This window comes from Pecten maximus, chromosome 4 (assembly GCF_902652985.1).
Source record: "Pecten maximus chromosome 4, xPecMax1.1, whole genome shotgun sequence".
NCBI lineage: Eukaryota > Metazoa > Mollusca > Bivalvia > Pectinida > Pectinidae > Pecten > Pecten maximus.
This window is the reverse complement of record NC_047018.1, coordinates 37,015,556-37,033,054: the sequence shown is the minus strand read 5'-3', so window position 1 is coordinate 37,033,054 and position 17,499 is coordinate 37,015,556. Positions and strand designations below refer to the sequence as shown.

The window sequence follows — 17,499 nt, the reverse complement described above, 5'->3', positions numbered from 1 at the left end:
TGTAAGTACGTTCACTAAGCTTATAGATGTAATTTAATGCATACAATGGAATGTACATGTTGTAGCTATTCACATTTTAATGACGGCTTGCTATTTTATTGATTATTATATTATCTGTTTGAAACTAGGCAGACTGAGCGTGTGACGAAGAAAAGCTAAGTAAGCTTTGTTGAATAATAAAATATCAATTTATAATCATCTTTTTTTTGAAAGAAACGTTTTTTTCTGTTTTTTTTTTTTTTTTTTATTTCAGAATATTCCTTGCTCAGATCATACCAAACCTATAAAAGTACGCACACCATGTTGTAAACAAACATATTGATTTAAACCTGAAACATTTCGCGCTTAAGGTATTACTTTGACAATTAGTTACAAAATAATATTCAAGAGACCCACAGGGCCTGTATCGTTCATATGGAAAAGATTTATATTTCTCGTAATATGGTTCGGATAAAAAATAGACCAGATCCTAATTAATTCCTCCAAAAGAAGAAGGATCTTAAGGAATTTCTATATTTTCCTATTTGGCCCAACTTCCAAGGCATTTCGGGCAGGTACACAGTTTGTACAAAAAATGGTTCCACTTCACCCAAAGATGCTTCAGACCAAATATCAAATATGGACCAAATCAATTATGAACTTACTTCTATCTCACCTATTGACTCAACATTTATGCAACATTTGTTCCATTTCCCACAATAATGCTTATAAATTGGGTCAAAATCTGTCAGCTACATGACTAGTTGCGATTTAAAGGATTTACCCCTATTTCCCCTATTGGAGCCCGCCCCTCCGGCCCCTGGGGTTCCGATCATCATTTATGCAAAATTGGTTCTCCCTTCCTCAAGGGATACTTAAAATTAATTGATTCTCTCATGGGAAGTAGCGATTTAAAGACTGACCCCCTATCCCCCCTCTTTGAGGCCCTGCCCCCAATTCATGGGCTAAATATGGTGTATAATCATTTAGTCCATTTATGGTTTAGTTTATAATATCCGGATGTGTTTTGGTTGTCGAAGGGTCCCGATTATATTCAATTACACGTTATTAATGTTGTAGATTCGGTGAAATTTGTGCTAAGATGTGAAAAAGGTCATAATTATATTTTGATATTTAGGTTATGGGAATCAATTCCGTGCTGTCATTACACAGTCACTTACCTCACGATAGTGGTATTCTTCACGACGGCGATGGGGAGAACATGGACTTGAACTTGACAACTAGTCTGGAGGGAACCTGTAACAATGATACTGACAAGGATAGGTAAGTATCTATAGTTAAATACATGTAAAACAAAATGCAAGAGTATAATGTATTGTCATATGTTTGTCAGAGTAGTATAATATAAACTTTATTTATTTTACAACAATTACAAAAACAAGCTATATCAACTGATATTAATTACTCTTGTTGGCCCGGATGGTAGTGCGCGAGGGGTTTTACTTTGGGAGGAGACCGGAATACCCAGGGGAAACCCTCATGGTCGAGTAGTTGACCCATACCTTTTCACGTACGATCGAGGACTCGAACTCTGGTTGCCAAGGTGAAAGGCAAATTCGTTTTGATGCAAATGATTTGTAGAACGACATATCCATTTGAAGAGTAAATAAAGACTCATTCGACCACCCAAAACTCGGGTCAGGTACCACACAACGGAACAAGAGGCCGAGAAGGGTCTCCTTTTTGCACTCAAAGGTATTTCAACAACTTTTGCAAATTATTCAATTCATCAAAATGTTATTACAAAGCCCCAATACATTTGCATGGCCTCATCCAAGGATTAATCAATGTATCATAATCGTATTCTTCTCTTCATGTCCAAAAATAGTTCGAATGGTTATAGAGCGTTGATCAGAATAATTTCCTTGTTCTGTTTCTAAGGGACGGGGACAGACTCTGCTGCTTATCATAGGAATACGTCCATATTGGCGTGACATGACATACTATATGTCAGCCCCTTTGCGTGTTCCAGCAGTTTCGATGTTATGACCCAGAGTGGTCTGGTGGCGGGGGTTTCTTAGTTTATATGTTATGACACAGAGTGGTCTGGTGACGAGGGTTTCTTAGTTTACATGTTATGACCGAGAGTGGTCTGGTTACGATGGTTTCTTAGTTTACATGTTATGACCCAGAGTGGCCTGGTGACGGGGGTTTCTTAGTTTCCATGTTATGACACAGAGTGGTCTGGTGACGAGGGTTTCTTAGTTTACATGTTATGACCGAGAGTGGTCTGGTTACGGGGGTTTCTTAGTTTACATGTTATGACCCAGAGTGGTCTGGTGGCGGGGGTTTCTTAGTTTCCATGTTACGACCCAGAGTGGTCTGGTGACGGGGGTTTCTTAGTGTCCATGTTATGACCCAGAGTGGTCTGGTGACGGGGGTTTCTTAGTTTACATGTTATGACCCAGAGTGGTCTGGTGACGGGGGTTTTTAGTTTCCATGTTATGACGCAGAGTGGTCTGGTGACGGGGGTTTCTTAGTTTACATGTTATTACACAGAGTGGTCTGGTGACGGGGGTTTCTTAGTTTCCATGTTATGGCCCAGAGTGGTCTGGTGGCGGGGGTTTCTTAGTTTCCATGTTATGGCCCAGAGTGGTCTGGTGGCGGGGGTTTCTTAGTTTCCATGTTATGACGCAGAGTGGTCTGGTGACGGGGGTTTGTTAGTTTCCATGTTATTACCCAGACTGGTCTGATGACGGGGGTTTGTTAGTTTCCATATTATTACCCAGACTGGTCTGATGACGGGGGTTTCTTAGTTTCCATGTTATGACCCAGAGTGGTCTGGTGACGGGTGTTTCTTAGTTTCCATGTTATGACCCAGAGTGGTCTGGTGACTGGGGTTTCTTAGTTTACATGTTATGACCCAGACTGGTCTGGTGACGGGGGTTTCTTAGTTTCCATGTTATGACCCAGAGTGGTCTGGTGACGGGGGTTTCTTAGTTTACATGTTATTACACAGAGTGGTCTGGTGACGGGGGTTTCTTAGTTTCCATGTTATGACACAGAGTGGTCTGGTGACGGGGGTTTCTTAGTTTACATGTTATGACCCAGAGTGGTCTGGTGACGGGTGTTTCTTAGTTTACATGTTATGACACAGAGTGGTCTGGTGGCGGGGGTTTCTTAGTTTACATGTTATGACCCAGAGTAGTCTGGTGACGGGGGTTTCTTAGTTTCCATACTATGACCCAGAGTGGTCTGGTGGCGGAGGGTTCTTAGTTTATATGCTATGAGCCAGAGTGGTCTGATGACGGGGGTTTCTTAGTTTCCATACTATGACACAGAGTTGTCTGGTGACGGGGGTTTCTTAGTTTCCATGTTATGACACAGGGTGGTCTAGTGGCGAGGGTTTCTTAGTTTACATGTTATGACACAGAGTGGTCTGGTGACGCGGGTTTTTTAGTTTACATATTATGACCCAGAGTTGTCTGGTGACGGGGGTTTCTTAGTTTACATGTTACGACCCAGGGTGGTCTGGTGGCGGGGGTTTCTTAGTTTACATGTTATTACACAGAGTGGTCTGGTGACGGGGGTTTCTTAGTTTCCATGTTATGGCCCAGAGTGGTCTGGTGGCGGGGGTTTCTTAGTTTCCATGTTATGGCCCAGAGTGGTCTGGTGGCGGGGGTTTCTTAGTTTCCATGTTATGACGCAGAGTGGTCTGGTGACGGGGGTTTGTTAGTTTCCATGTTTTTACCCAGACTGGTCTGATGACGGGGGTTTGTTAGTTTCCATATTATTACCCAGACTGGTCTGATGACGGGGGTTTCTTAGTTTCCATGTTATGACCCAGAGTGGTCTGGTGACGGGTGTTTCTTAGTTTCCATGTTATGACCCAGAGTGGTCTGGTGACTGGGGTTTCTTAGTTTACATGTTATGACCCAGACTGGTCTGGTGACGGGGGTTTCTTAGTTTCCATGTTATGACCCAGAGTGGTCTGGTGACGGGGGTTTCTTAGTTTACATGTTATTACACAGAGTGGTCTGGTGACGGGGGTTTCTTAGTTTCCATGTTATGACACAGAGTGGTCTGGTGACGGGGGTTTCTTAGTTTACATGTTATGACCCAGAGAGGTCTGTGGACGGGTGTTTCTTAGTTTACATGTTATGACACAGAGTGGTCTGGTGGCGGGGGTTTCTTAGTTTACATGTTATGACCCAGAGTGGTCTGGTGACGGGGGTTTCTTAGTTTCCATGTGATGACCCAGAGTGGTCTGGTGGCGGGGTTTCTTAGTTTCCATGTTATGACACAGAGTGGTCTGGAGACTGGGTTTCTTAGTTTACATGGTATGACACAGAGTGGTCTGGTGACGGGGGTTTCTTAGTTTACATGTTATGACACAGAGTGGTCTGGTGACGGGGTTTCTTAGTTTACATGTTACGACCCAGACTGGTCTGGTGGCGGGGGTTTCTTAGTTTACATGTTATGACCCAGAGTGGTCTGGTGGCGGGGGTTTCTTAGTTTCCATGTTATGACCCAGAGTGGTCTGGTGACGGGGGTTTCTTAGTTTCCATGTTATGACCCAGAGTGGTCTGGAGGCGGGGTTTTCTTAGTTTCCATGTTATGACACAGAGTGGTCTGGTAACGGGGGTTTCTTAGTTTCCATGTTATGACACAGAGTGGTCTGGTGACGGGGGTTTCTTAGTTTACATGTTATGACCCAGAGTGGTCTGGTGACGGGGGTTTCTTAGTTTACATGTTATGACCGAGAGTGGTCTGGTGGCGGGGGTTTCTTAGTTTACATGTTATGACCCAGAGTGGTCTGGTGGCGGGGGTTTCTTAGTTTACATGTTATGACCCAGAGTGGTCTGGTGGCGGGGGTTTCTTAGTTTACATGTTATTACACAGAGTGGTCTGGTGACGGGGGTTTCTTAGTTTACATGTTATGACACAGAGTGGTCTGGTGGCGGGGGTTTCTTAGTTTCCATGTTATGACCCAGAGTGGTCTGGTGACGGGGGTTTCTTAGTTTACATGTTATTACACAGAGTGGTCTGGTGGCGGGGGTTTCTTAGTTTACATGTTATGACACAGAGTGGTCTGGAGGCGGGGTTTCTTAGTTTCCATGTTATGACCCAGAGTGGTCTGGTGACGGGGGTTTCTTAGTTTCCATGTTATGACACAGAGTGGTCTGGTGACGGGGGTTTCTTAGTTTCCATGTTATGACGCAGAGTGGTCTGGTGACGGGGGTTTCTTAGTTTCCATGTTATATCCCAGAGTGGTCTGGTTACGGGGGTTTCTTAGTTTCCTTGTTATGACCCAGAGAGGTCTGGTGGCGGTGGTTTCTTAGTTTCCATGTGATGACCCAGAGTGGTCTGGTGACGGGGGTTTCTTAGTTTACATGTTATGACCCAGAGTTGTCTGGTGACGGGGGTTTCTTAGTTTCCATGTTATGACCCAGAGTGGTCTGGTGGCGGGGTTTCTTAGTTTACATGTTATGACCCAGAGTGGTCTGGTGACGGGGGTTTCTTAGTTTCCATGTTATGACCCAGAGTGGTCTGGTGGCGGGGGTTTCTTAGTTTACATGTTATTACACAGAGTGGTCTGGTGGCGGGGGTTTCTTAGTTTACATGTTATTACACAGAGTGGTCTGGTGGCGGGGGTTTCTTAGTTTACATGTTATTACACAGAGTGGTCTGGTGACGGGGGTTTCTTAGTTTCCATGTTATGACCCAGAGTGGTCTGGTGACGGGGGTTTCTTAGTTTACATGTTATTACACAGAGTGGTCTGGTGGCGGGGGTTTCTTAGTTTACATGTTATGACACAGAGTGGTCTGGAGGCGGGGTTTCTTAGTTTCCATGTTATGACCCAGAGTGGTCTGGTGACGGGGGTTTCTTAGTTTCCATGTTATGACACAGAGTGGTCTGGTGACGGGGGTTTCTTAGTTTCCATGTTATGACGCAGAGTGGTCTGGTGACGGGGGTTTCTTAGTTTCCATGTTATATCCCAGAGTGGTCTGGTTACGGGGGTTTCTTAGTTTCCATGTTATGACCCAGAGAGGTCTGGTGGCGGTGGTTTCTTAGTTTCCATGTGATGACCCAGAGTGGTCTGGTGACGGGGGTTTCTTAGTTTACATGTTATGACCCAGAGTTGTCTGGTGACGGGGGTTTCTTAGTTTCCATGTTATGACCCAGAGTGGTCTGGTGGCGGGGTTTCTTAGTTTACATGTTATGACCCAGAGTGGTCTGGTGACGGGGGTTTCTTAGTTTCCATGTTATGACCCAGAGTGGTCTGGTGGCGGGGGTTTCTTAGTTTACATGTTATTACACAGAGTGGTCTGGTGGCGGGGGTTTCTTAGTTTACATGTTATTACACAGAGTGGTCTGGTGGCGGGGGTTTCTTAGTTTACATGTTATTACACAGAGTGGTCTGGTGACGGGGGTTTCTTAGTTAACATGTTATGACCCAGAGTGGTCTGGTGATGGGGGTTTCTTAGTTTACATGTTATGACCCAGAGTGGTCTGGTGACGGGGGTTTCTTAGTTTCCATGTTATGACCCAGAGTGGTCTGGTGGCGGGGGTTTCTTAGTTTACATGTTATGACCCAGAGTGGTCTGGTGACGGGGGTTTCTTAGTTTCCATGTTATGACCCAGAGTGGTCTGGTGACGGGGGTTTCTTAGTTTCCATGTGATGACACAGAGTGGTCTGGTGACGGGGGTTTCTTAGTTTCCATGTTATTACACAGAGTGGTCTGGTGACGGGGGTTTCTTAGTTAACATGTTATGACCCAGAGTGGTCTGGTGATGGGGGTTTCTTAGTTTACATGTTATGACCCAGAGTGGTCTGGTGACGGGGGTTTCTTAGTTTACATGTTATGACCCAGAGTGGTCTGGTGATGGGGGTTTCTTAGTTTACATGTTATGACCGAGAGTGGTCTGGTGGCGGGGGTTTCTTAGTTTCCATGTTATGACCCAGAGTGGTCTGGTGGCGGGGGTTTCTTAGTTTACATGTTATGACCGAGAGTGGTCTGGTGGCGGGGGTTTCTTAGTTTACATGTTATGACCCAGAATGGTCTGGTGGCGGGGGTTTCTTAGTTTACATGTTATGACCGAGAGTGGTCTGGTGACGGGGGTTTCTTAGTTTACATGTTACGACCCAGAGTGGTCTGGTGACGGGGGTTTCTTAGTTTACATGTTATGACCCAGAGTGGTCTGGTGACGGGGGTTTCTTAGTTTACATGTTATGACCCAGAGTGGTCTGGTGACGGGGGTTTCTTAGTTTACATGTTATGACCCAGAGTGGTCTGGTGGCGGGGGTTTCTTAGTTTACATGTTATGACCGAGAGTGGTCTGGTGACGGGGGTTTCTTAGTTTACATGTTATTACACAGAGTGGTCTGGTGACGGGGGTTTCTTAGTTTACCTGTTACGTCCCAGAGTGGCCTGGTGACGGGGGTTTCCCACACGGGCCACCGTTTTAAGTCCTATCCGATGGACTCGGGGTTAGTGGTTAGTGGTTGGAAACATACCTGTGATTGATAGGGATTTAATTTTGTTGTCCTTTTCATGTTATTCCATCCCAACACAATCTGTCACTAGTGACGTCGATAGTGTGAAAATTAGAAGAGTAACTTTTTTTTTAAAAATAAAGGTTAAAATGGAAGTAGGCAGTTAGTAGATATCAATGGTGATATACTATTATGGTGTTTAGAGTAAGATTGTTTCCATTGGTTAAGAGAAGGAAGTAGTTATGATGTTATGACGGTGAAAGTTATGATGAATAATAAAACAGGGATGGTGAAGATGATTAGTTTATGTTATAAGGGTGGGGAGGGTACCTTTGTATATTTTCACGTAGCCGACAATAAATTGTGAACAGTTTTAGCGGACTAGATGGCACATTGGTTACTGGTTTGGTTTGGTTTGGTTTGATTTGTTTTGTTTAACATCCTATTAACAGCCAAAGTCATTTAAGGACGTGCCAGGTTTTGGAGGTGGAGGAAAACCGGAGTACCCGGAGAAAAAACCACCGGCCTGCGGTCAGTACCAGTCAACTGCCCCACGTAGGTTTCGAACTCGCAACCCAGAGGTGGAGGGCTAGTGATAATGTGTCGAGACCCCTTAACCACTTGGCCACCGCGGCCCCGCACATTGGTTACATCGAGTACCTAGGCGGCCAGGGTTCGATTCTCCGATCGGTTGTGAAAAAGTATGGGGGTCACCTTCCTTTGAGCTTCTCCTGGGTGCTCCAGTTTCCCTCCGAAGTAAGAATCCTCACGCACTTCCATCCGGGCCAACAATTGACAAGAATATCAATGGACACAACTTGTTTCTCAATCGTTTTACAGAAAATAAAGTTTACGTTTTACATTTTTATGAGCCAGGAAATAAGTCTCTTGTGGTAATGCATACCCCGGTGCAATCATTGTAGCATAATTGTATATGTTCATGTATCTGAATACAGTTTGTAGATCTGGACCATTCTCAAGTCATTTCACTTTTTATTTTTGTCTCCGTCCGTCTCCGTCACCATATTATTTCGTTTCCCGTTTCTTATATGAAGACTGTCATTAACAGCTGCAGATAAAAGTTGCCAAATTGACCCTTTTTATCGATATCCGTAAGCCAGTCCCCCCCCCCCTTCCCCTGTCCCCTGGGGGTCACCTACGTTTGTATTTTTGAGTACCCACTACACAAAGACATGTTGAAGCCACTGTGGCATAAATACAGACGGAATAGGTACTTACCCGACAATTACACAGGTAAAATAGCGTAGGTCTCTCTTCTGGTTCCAACGTGGTTTCAAGTAGGCATAAACATTTTGACCTCCAGACCGGATCTCAATGAGGTTCAGTCCCATGACTTGAGGATAATCTCCAGTCAGGTGACGAAACACCACTAATTATAAGCCTGTCCTAGTCAGTAGAGCTGAAGAAGCGTGTTGGATTAGCAGACGAAAGCTGAGTTAATCTGTTTAAAAACATTTTGTTTATATTGTCTCTCTTCTTGATTTTTTGTTTACTCAATAATCACCGACCACCTACAAACTGTATCCGAACAGTCACGTGCAAGGCCTAACAGACCGAGACGCCACGTGTAAAATAATACAAGAATAGCTGTTTTGCTTTCCGCTGTGATCGACAGGTTGGCGTTTTACCTGTAAAGAACATCTGATGCTATATGTTTCAAAAACAATATAATATATTACCAACAGATAATACTGCGAGGGAACACTATATTCTCTCCTAATACGGGAATACAACACGAGGACTCGTTAATTGCCATGGTAACATATCCGACCAATTTTATAGAGACCGACTGATTGGTCGGGTCCAAATATAATTCATTAAGACATGTTATTTATTATACTGAGTTAGTACCCTTCTAAAAAAATTAATTGTGAATAGACCATTTTAATGCGATTTTTGTTTCATTCGAGTGTTTTATCAGCTATAAAATTTACGGATTTTAAAAAATTCATATTTTAAAAAAAATTGATAAAATATACATTCACATTTAACATGTCTACTTTAATATAGTGTTTTGCATGGTACATTTCACTACAGAAAATAAGTCTATTTCTTTTTCTTTTCACGCATAATTTGTAACAAGAATGCAAAAGTTTCTGATAGTTTGGAGCTTAGTAGGGGCAGTAACTACTGCACTCCTAGCTGTGATATGTAACAGAGTTATCTCCCTGTACACACTAACGACACATTATGCACGAGGTTATCTACCAAATCAGACGCTGTGCGAAAAAATAAGATGCTACATAGGTTCAATATTTATTTTCTGGGTTCCGTGAAGTCTGTATTTTTCACATCAATGGCCGCTTAAGATGACTTATATGACAAACTTAACGACGACGCGGTAAGAAATGGCCGAATTCCACCCTAAACCCCTTACTCTTATCTGTTTTATCCTTTTGGAATCTGAGGTTTCTTGATATTAAAACCATTTAACATGATTTCTTATAAAAATTCAGGTAAACATTTATGATAATAGCACCATACACGTACATTCAACACGAGACATTATACAGTAACCTTCGGTGGTCCTGCTGCAATTTTAGAGATTGTCAAAACCATGCCAGTCTACACAGTAAGTAACAAACATGTCAATATATTTGATTATAGTTAAAACGAGATTTGCTGTTTTAGTTCAGGATCTCGAATGACGTCCGGTCAAGTGGGATATCTAATTTGAGGAGATTATTTTTTGTGATTAGATATAATAAGACTCTTTCATATGTGTATATGTAGGATAGGGATATTCCACCCGAGGGGTCACAAAATGTGGTGAAACCCGAGGCTTGCCGAGGGTTTTACCACATTTTGTGATCCCGAGGGTGGAATATCCCTATCCTACATACACACATAATGAAAGAGTCTTTTTCTCTCATATCATTACCGAATTTCTGGCGAAAGTGTCCCTCAGCCATCCATTTTCTTCAATTTTTTTAATTTCTTTATTTGACGTTTTTACTAAATATACTTGTGATATTCTGAAAGATCATACCCTATTTTGCCAAACTATGTTTGCGCACAAATTTCATTCATTTTGTGGTTAAGTGATTAACGAATGAACAATTCGCCGATAAAAATAACCGTAACTTGACCGACTTTTACGTGGCCGTGATCAAATTGTCAACATCCGAGAAAAAGAAGTTCTATCAACAATACTGAAAGCCAACGCTGAAATGAGTTTTCCAACTTCACATATAATTTGATTTGCACCTCGACATATTTAATCATTTCACAGAACACACTGTACTTTTAAATGTCAAGTCAATTTTTTTTTATAAAATACTACGTCACTGCATGACGTCACGACTGTCATTGGAATTCCATTTATAGTTCAAGGATATTGAGAGTTATCGCCATGACGCGGCGATGTTTCGTGGCTGGTAATTTTAAATTCACTGTGATTTTGGCAACTTCGTGTGTGAACCAGCGAACAGTGACTCTATACGAATATTCGATCTTTTCTGTGACATAGGATTATATGTGTTTAACCGGTTGTCTTGATGGAATGACGAAGGTAGGTCAGTCGATAGGCTAACGATGATCATATTGAAAGGCTAGGATGGCAGTTAGTTTTCATGGTTACTCTACACAAATATAGACTCTGAGTTACAATTAAAATAAATATTTTTATATGAACATCGAGGGGTGTCATTTTTACCGAATGTTCGTTCATTTAAGAGCCAATTCCCAACTTCCAAATACACAGGTTACTGAGTAGGCCTAACAGTTACTGACAGTACAGTAGAGTAAACAAATTCCAGGGCCCCCTGCTGACGCAAACGGAACCATTTCATAGGTTGTGACGTTTGACATTTTCTTTTTTATATTTTTTATGTATGGCTTTTATTTTACTTCCTGTCATTGCCAGGTGATTGTGTGTGTTTACATGTTTTTAATGACAAATGACAAATCTGTCGGGTAGGCAAGTCTGTATTGTACTGTAAGTGTTACTGTTTGTTACAGTAACGGAGTTATATGTTCGCTCAGATGAAATGTCTAATCGTTTAACCGTGTAGCCCTATTTATTTACTGCTGATATGATATATATTTATCTAAGAATGTATGTATTTTTATAGTTAAGTCCAACGTTTCAAAACCGACACCGACGATAAGGACTGTCGGATGTAAACACAAGCAGACGACGTTGTGAGAGTTGTCCCCCTTGCTAGCAGATTACTCCGCGCGCGTGAAATGCTATGTAAGATAGATTTATCTTACATAGCTATCTTACATGGGCAAACTCTATCCAACATGGCGAGATATGAGAGAAAAAGTTGTATTACGCTATATCACGTTCAGAACTCATCGCTTATTTAAAGTATAAATTAATCATTCATTTTTTCTTGTTGATCCTCTAGTTTAGTTTTTAAACATATTTATTTACTAAAACAGTTCCATGTTGATTGGACACGTGTCGTTATAGCAGAGACATATACATATATATGTATATATGTCACTGGTTATAGCAACATTATCAACGCCCTCTTCCCCAATGAAAATATCAAGTTCAGGGGTGTCCTAAAAGTTGATGATGATAGACCGGAAAATGTCGGGTTTGTTAACACACAGAAAAGGGGATACGTACCACTCTACACTCCAAACAAAGGTGAAATATCAATTTTTCAGGGTAAATATAAGTGGAAAAATATGGCAGCTTGGTGAGAGATAGTGCCTTGTCACCACGCAATTTGTAATAACGACGCAATTTGTAATAAAAAATTCAAAGTCTTTTTTACCGGATAAATTGTCATCACATGGAGAGATAATCTTCACTTCATACATGTTTCGACCTAATTATACTGGAAAAATACTTATATATTACTTATAATGATATTTGAAAAGTTATTACAAATTGCGTCGTGTTGCATGTGCACATCAACGCAATTTGTAATAAAAATTTCAAAGTCTTTTTTAACGGATAAATTGTCATCACATGGAAAGATAATCTTCACTTGATACAAGTTTCGACCTAATTAAACTGGAAAAATACTTAGATATTACTTATAATGACATTTGAAAAGTTATTACAAATTGCGTCGTGTTGCATGTGCACATCAACGCAATTTGTAATAAAAATTTCAAAGTCTTTTTTAACGGATAAATTGTCATCACATGGAAAGATAATCTTCACTTGATACAAGTTTCGACCTAATTAAACTGGAAAAATACTTACATATTACTTATAATGACATTTGAAAAGTTATTACAAATTGCGTCGTGTTGCATGTGCACATCAACGCAATTTGTAATAAAAATTTCAAAGTCTTTTTTAACGGATAAATTGTCATCACATGGAAAGATAATCTTCACTTGATACAAGTTTCGACCTAATTAAACTGGAAAAATACTTACATATTACTTATAATGACATTTGAAAAGTCCCAAGTGAAGATTATCTTTCCATCGGATGACAATTTATCCGGTAAAAAAGACTTTGAAATTTTTATTACAAATTGCGTTGATGTGCACATGCAACACGACGCAATTTGTAATAACTTTTCAAATGTCATTTGAAGTAATAAATAAGTATTTTTTCCAATACAATTAGGTCGAAACATGTCCCAAGTGAAGATTATCTTTCCATCTGATGACAATTTATCCGGTAAAAAAGACTTTGAATTTTTTTATTACAAATTGTGTCGTTATTACAAATTGCGTGGTGACAGTGCCTTGATGTAAAGAACTGCTTCATTTACTGGCGTAGTCGCAGATAATTGTTGAAAAATGTTCACCCTATCCTATGACTACAAAAACAAAAAGGATGTTTTTTGTCAAAAAATACTATAAGGCTCGACATATACCCACGAAAAAAAGATCTCCGGTTTACTTTTGGCATCAGGCTCCGCTTCACTGAACACGTTTACATACCACAATGTGGAGACTGGAGAAAGGCTACCCGACTTTAAAAAATGTCAAAAATGAACACGTTTTTTTGCAATTTACCAATCCCTTGCTAAACATAGTAGATTATGCGGGGTCGGTATCGAACCCTGCCAATAGAAAATGATATATTCAGACCTATGAAACGCTAAATTAACATATATTCAATTAATTGAACCTATCTTTAATTGAATTGTACCTATCTCTAATTGAATTGAACCTAACTCTAATTGAATTGAACCTAACTCTAATTGAAATTAAACCTATCTATAATTGAATTGAACCTTTCTTCAATTATTTGAAGATAGGTTCAATTAATTGAATATATGTTAATTGGGGGTTCCATACAGACCAACCATTGCTCCAATATTGGATTATGGTACGGTATGATCTTGGTCTACAGAATACAGATACCCCGGCCATGTAATAACGGACAGAAGTCTTAACAAAAAATAAAATACTCATTCGCTATTTCGAAAACAAAATCAACTTTTATAAAACCAGATGTGCTGAGAAGGTATTTGCCTGCAATACATGTGGTAGTCTCATTTTGTGGTATTGTTAAAATGCTATTTTTGTCAGAAAATATTTACCGCCAAAGCACAGCTGACGTCTTTCATCGTCTCATGGAATGTTGTGAAAAAATAACTGGTTTGTAAAAATTCAACAGGAGTTCGTCTTAGGAAGTCGCCGAAGCAGAAAGGCAAATAGACCTGACTTACTATTTTGTTATGAATTCTTCACAAGGAACTATGCATTTACATTATCTTCTGGTATGATATACTTTTTTCTGCTCTTTCTAAATATGTTCGTGTGCAATTCATGAGTTTTATAGAATCTGCTGTATTTTGACGCGTTCAGTATCACAAAAGACATACAAGAAAAAACCAATGGTGAAATCTTATATCAAATTGAGATTCATTTTTAGATATAAATGAATAAAACAATGAATGAAACTGCATCACACAGCTGATTTGACCTTCTAGGCCTCAGTTCTGACCCCTCGGTTGTAGAATTTGTGTTCAAATCCTCGGTTCTGACCCTTCGAATCGGTTGTCGAATTTGGGTTCAAATCCTCGGTTCCGACCCCTCGGTTGTATGATTCGGGTACAAATCCTCGGTTCTGACCCCTCGGGTAAAATGTCCGTGTCCTCCTAACTGGTAGACCCCATCAAACTTACAAATCGAACAGCCGGTATTTGATGGGTATGGGGACTTCTATTGTGTTCCTACTGTTAACACGTACAGTTTCACACTAGCACTAACTTCCACGTGTGTGTTTAAGTCTGCTATAGTGTTGCATAGGAAGATGCACTTTTAGGAATGTAATCGATACCAGTTCTGTACCCAATGCTCTAAACTAGAGTTGTCTTTCTTCTTCCATCAACAAGTCAACAAGATGTTTTCGCTCAGCATTTATCGTATCTGTTCTACCTCAATTTAAAATATTATCGCTGATAGTATAACTTGTCTTGAAATGTCATGTTAAAATCTCTATCAATAACGACACTAGTTCAGAATGAACCCTTCCATATTTTGACAGTAGTTTAGGCTACATGTTATTCCGATTTTACTAAACAATGGGACTCCTAGACCAGCCTCAGAAGGACAAACCTTCGTCCCACTCCAAGAAGGACAAACCCTATCCCCACTCCAAGAAGGAAAAACCTTAGCCCCACTCCCAGAAGGACAAACATTAGCCCCACTCCTAGAAGGACAAACCCTAGCCCCACTCCCAGAAGGACAAACCTTAGCCCCACTCCCAGAAGGACAAACCCTAGCCCCACTCCCAGAAGGACAAACCTTAGCCCCACTCCTAGAAGGACAAACCTTAGCCCCACTCCCAGAAGGACAAACCCTAGCCCCACTCCTAGAAGGGCAAACCCTAGCCCCACTCCTAGAAGGACAAACCTTAGCCCCACTCCCAGAAGGACAAACCCTAGCCCCACTCCTAGAAGGACAAACCTTAGCCCCACTCCCAGAAGGACAAACCCTAGCCCCACTCCTAGAAGGGCAAACCCTAGCCCCACTCCTAGAAGGACAAACCTTAGCCCCACTCCTAGAAGGACAAACCTTAGCCCCACTCCTAGAAGGGCAAACCCTAGCCCCACTCCCAGAAGGACAAACCCTAGCCCCACTCCTAGAAGGGCAAACCCTAGCCCCACTCCTAGAAGGACAAACCTTAGCCCCACTCCTAGAAGGACAAACCTTAGCCCCACTCCTAGAAGGGCAAACCCTAGCCCCACTCCCAGAAGGACAAACCCTAGCCCCACTCCCAGAAGGACAAACCCTAGCCCCACTCCTAGAAGGACAAACCCTAGCCCCACTCCTAGAAGGACAAACCTTAGCCCCACTCCCAGAAGGACAAACCCTAGCCCCACTCCCAGAAGGACAAACCCTATCCCTATCCCCACTCCCAGAAGGACAAACCCTAGCCCCACTCCAAGAAGGACAAACCCTAGCCCAACTCCAAGAAGGACAAACCCTAGCCCCACTCCCAGAAGGACAAACCCTAGCCCCACTCCAAGAAGGACAAACCCTAGCCCCACTCCAAGAAGGACAAACCCTAGCCCCACTCCCAGAAGGACAAACCCTAGCCCCACTCCCAGAAGGACAAACCCTAGCCCCACTCCCTTAAGGACAAACCCTAGCCCCACTCCCAGAAGAACAAACCCTAGCCCCACTCCCAGAAGGACAAACCCTAACCCCACTCCCAGAAGGACAAACCCTAGCCCCACTCTCAGAAGGACAAACCTTAGCCCCACTTCCAGAAGAACAAACCCTAGCCCCACTCTCAGAAGGACAAACCCTAGCCCCACTATCAGAAGGACAAACCCTAGCCCCACTCTAAGGACAAACCCTAGCCCCACTCCCAGAAGGACAAACCCTAGCCCCACTCCCAGAAGGACAAACCCTAGCCCCACTCCCTTAAGGACAAACCCTAGCCCCACTCCCAGAAGAACAAACCCTAGCCTCACTCCCAGAAGGACAAACCCCAGCCCCACTCCCAGAAGGACAAACCCTAGCCCCACTATCAGAAGGACAAACCCTAGCCCCACTCTAAGGACAAACCTTAGCCCCACTCCCAGAAGGACAAACCCTATCCCTAGCCCCACTCCCAGAAGGACAAACCCTAGCCCCACTCCTAGAAGGACAAACCCTAGCCCCACTCCCAGAAGAACAAACCCTAGCCCCACTCCCAGAAGGACAAACCCTAGCCCCACTCCCAGAAGGACAAATATTAGCCCCACTCCAAGAAGGACAAACCCTAGCCCCACTCTCAGAAGGACAAACCCTAGCCCCACTCCCAGAAGGACAAACCCTAGCCCCACTCCCAGAAGAACAAACCCTAGCCCCACTCCCAGAAGGACAAATATTAGCCCCACTCCAAGAAGGACAAACCCTAGCCCCACTCCCAGAAGGACAAATCCTAGCCCCACTCCCAGAAGGACAAACCCTAGCCCCACTCCCAGAAGAACAAACCCTAGCCCCACTCCCAGAAGGACAAACCTTAGCCCCAGTCCCAGAAGGACAAACCCTAGCCCCACTCCCAGAAGGACAAACCCTAGCCCCACTCCAAAAAGGAGAGCTATTGTTATATTAAGGTATTTCCACAAAAAACAAAACCAATTTATCAGTTACTGATATATAAATGTAAACCCTGTGTCTTTTGCACAGTCTTATGTATCAAATATATGATTTTATTGATCTTTATCTATACTCATAATCTAATGATATTAATTTTCTGCCACTGCCAATATTTTTATTTATAACAATACTATTGATCTTACGTAACACATGTGTGTCTGTCGTCCATCGCCAATATCTATAATAGTTATATTTACAAATAACACTGTCATTCTCTCCACCATACTCATTACTAGAGATGATTTTATTAATCTATCTAGAAGTACTGTAAGAGTAGAACTATACAGGTTAGTGACCCTGTATAATCGAGTAAAATTCGCTGCAACTTTGTTCATAAGGATGGGGAATTAAATGTACTTTAATAAAGGTGCCTAGAAACATAAATCTTCAGGAACTCAAAATATGTGTCTGTTTGTGGTATTTTTCTCTGCTATTTAATTTGATACGGCATGTTACCGGTTTAACCCTTCCGTGACTATCTAGGTACATCATATTAGGAAGTATATTTTGTTTG

General features: G+C 42.0%; 1 protein-coding gene across 1 annotated transcript; it reads left to right on the top strand.

Moving 5' to 3' along the window:
* Positions 1-1,120: 1,120 nt before the first annotated feature.
* Positions 1,121-16,982, top strand: LOC117326524 (mucin-2-like). Its single transcript, XM_033883281.1, has 3 exons — positions 1,121-1,263; positions 14,931-15,566; positions 15,758-16,982. The coding sequence occupies exons 1-3, from the start codon at positions 1,121-1,123 to the stop codon at positions 16,980-16,982; spliced, it is 2,004 nt and encodes a 667-aa protein (XP_033739172.1).
* Positions 16,983-17,499: the final 517 nt, after the last annotated feature.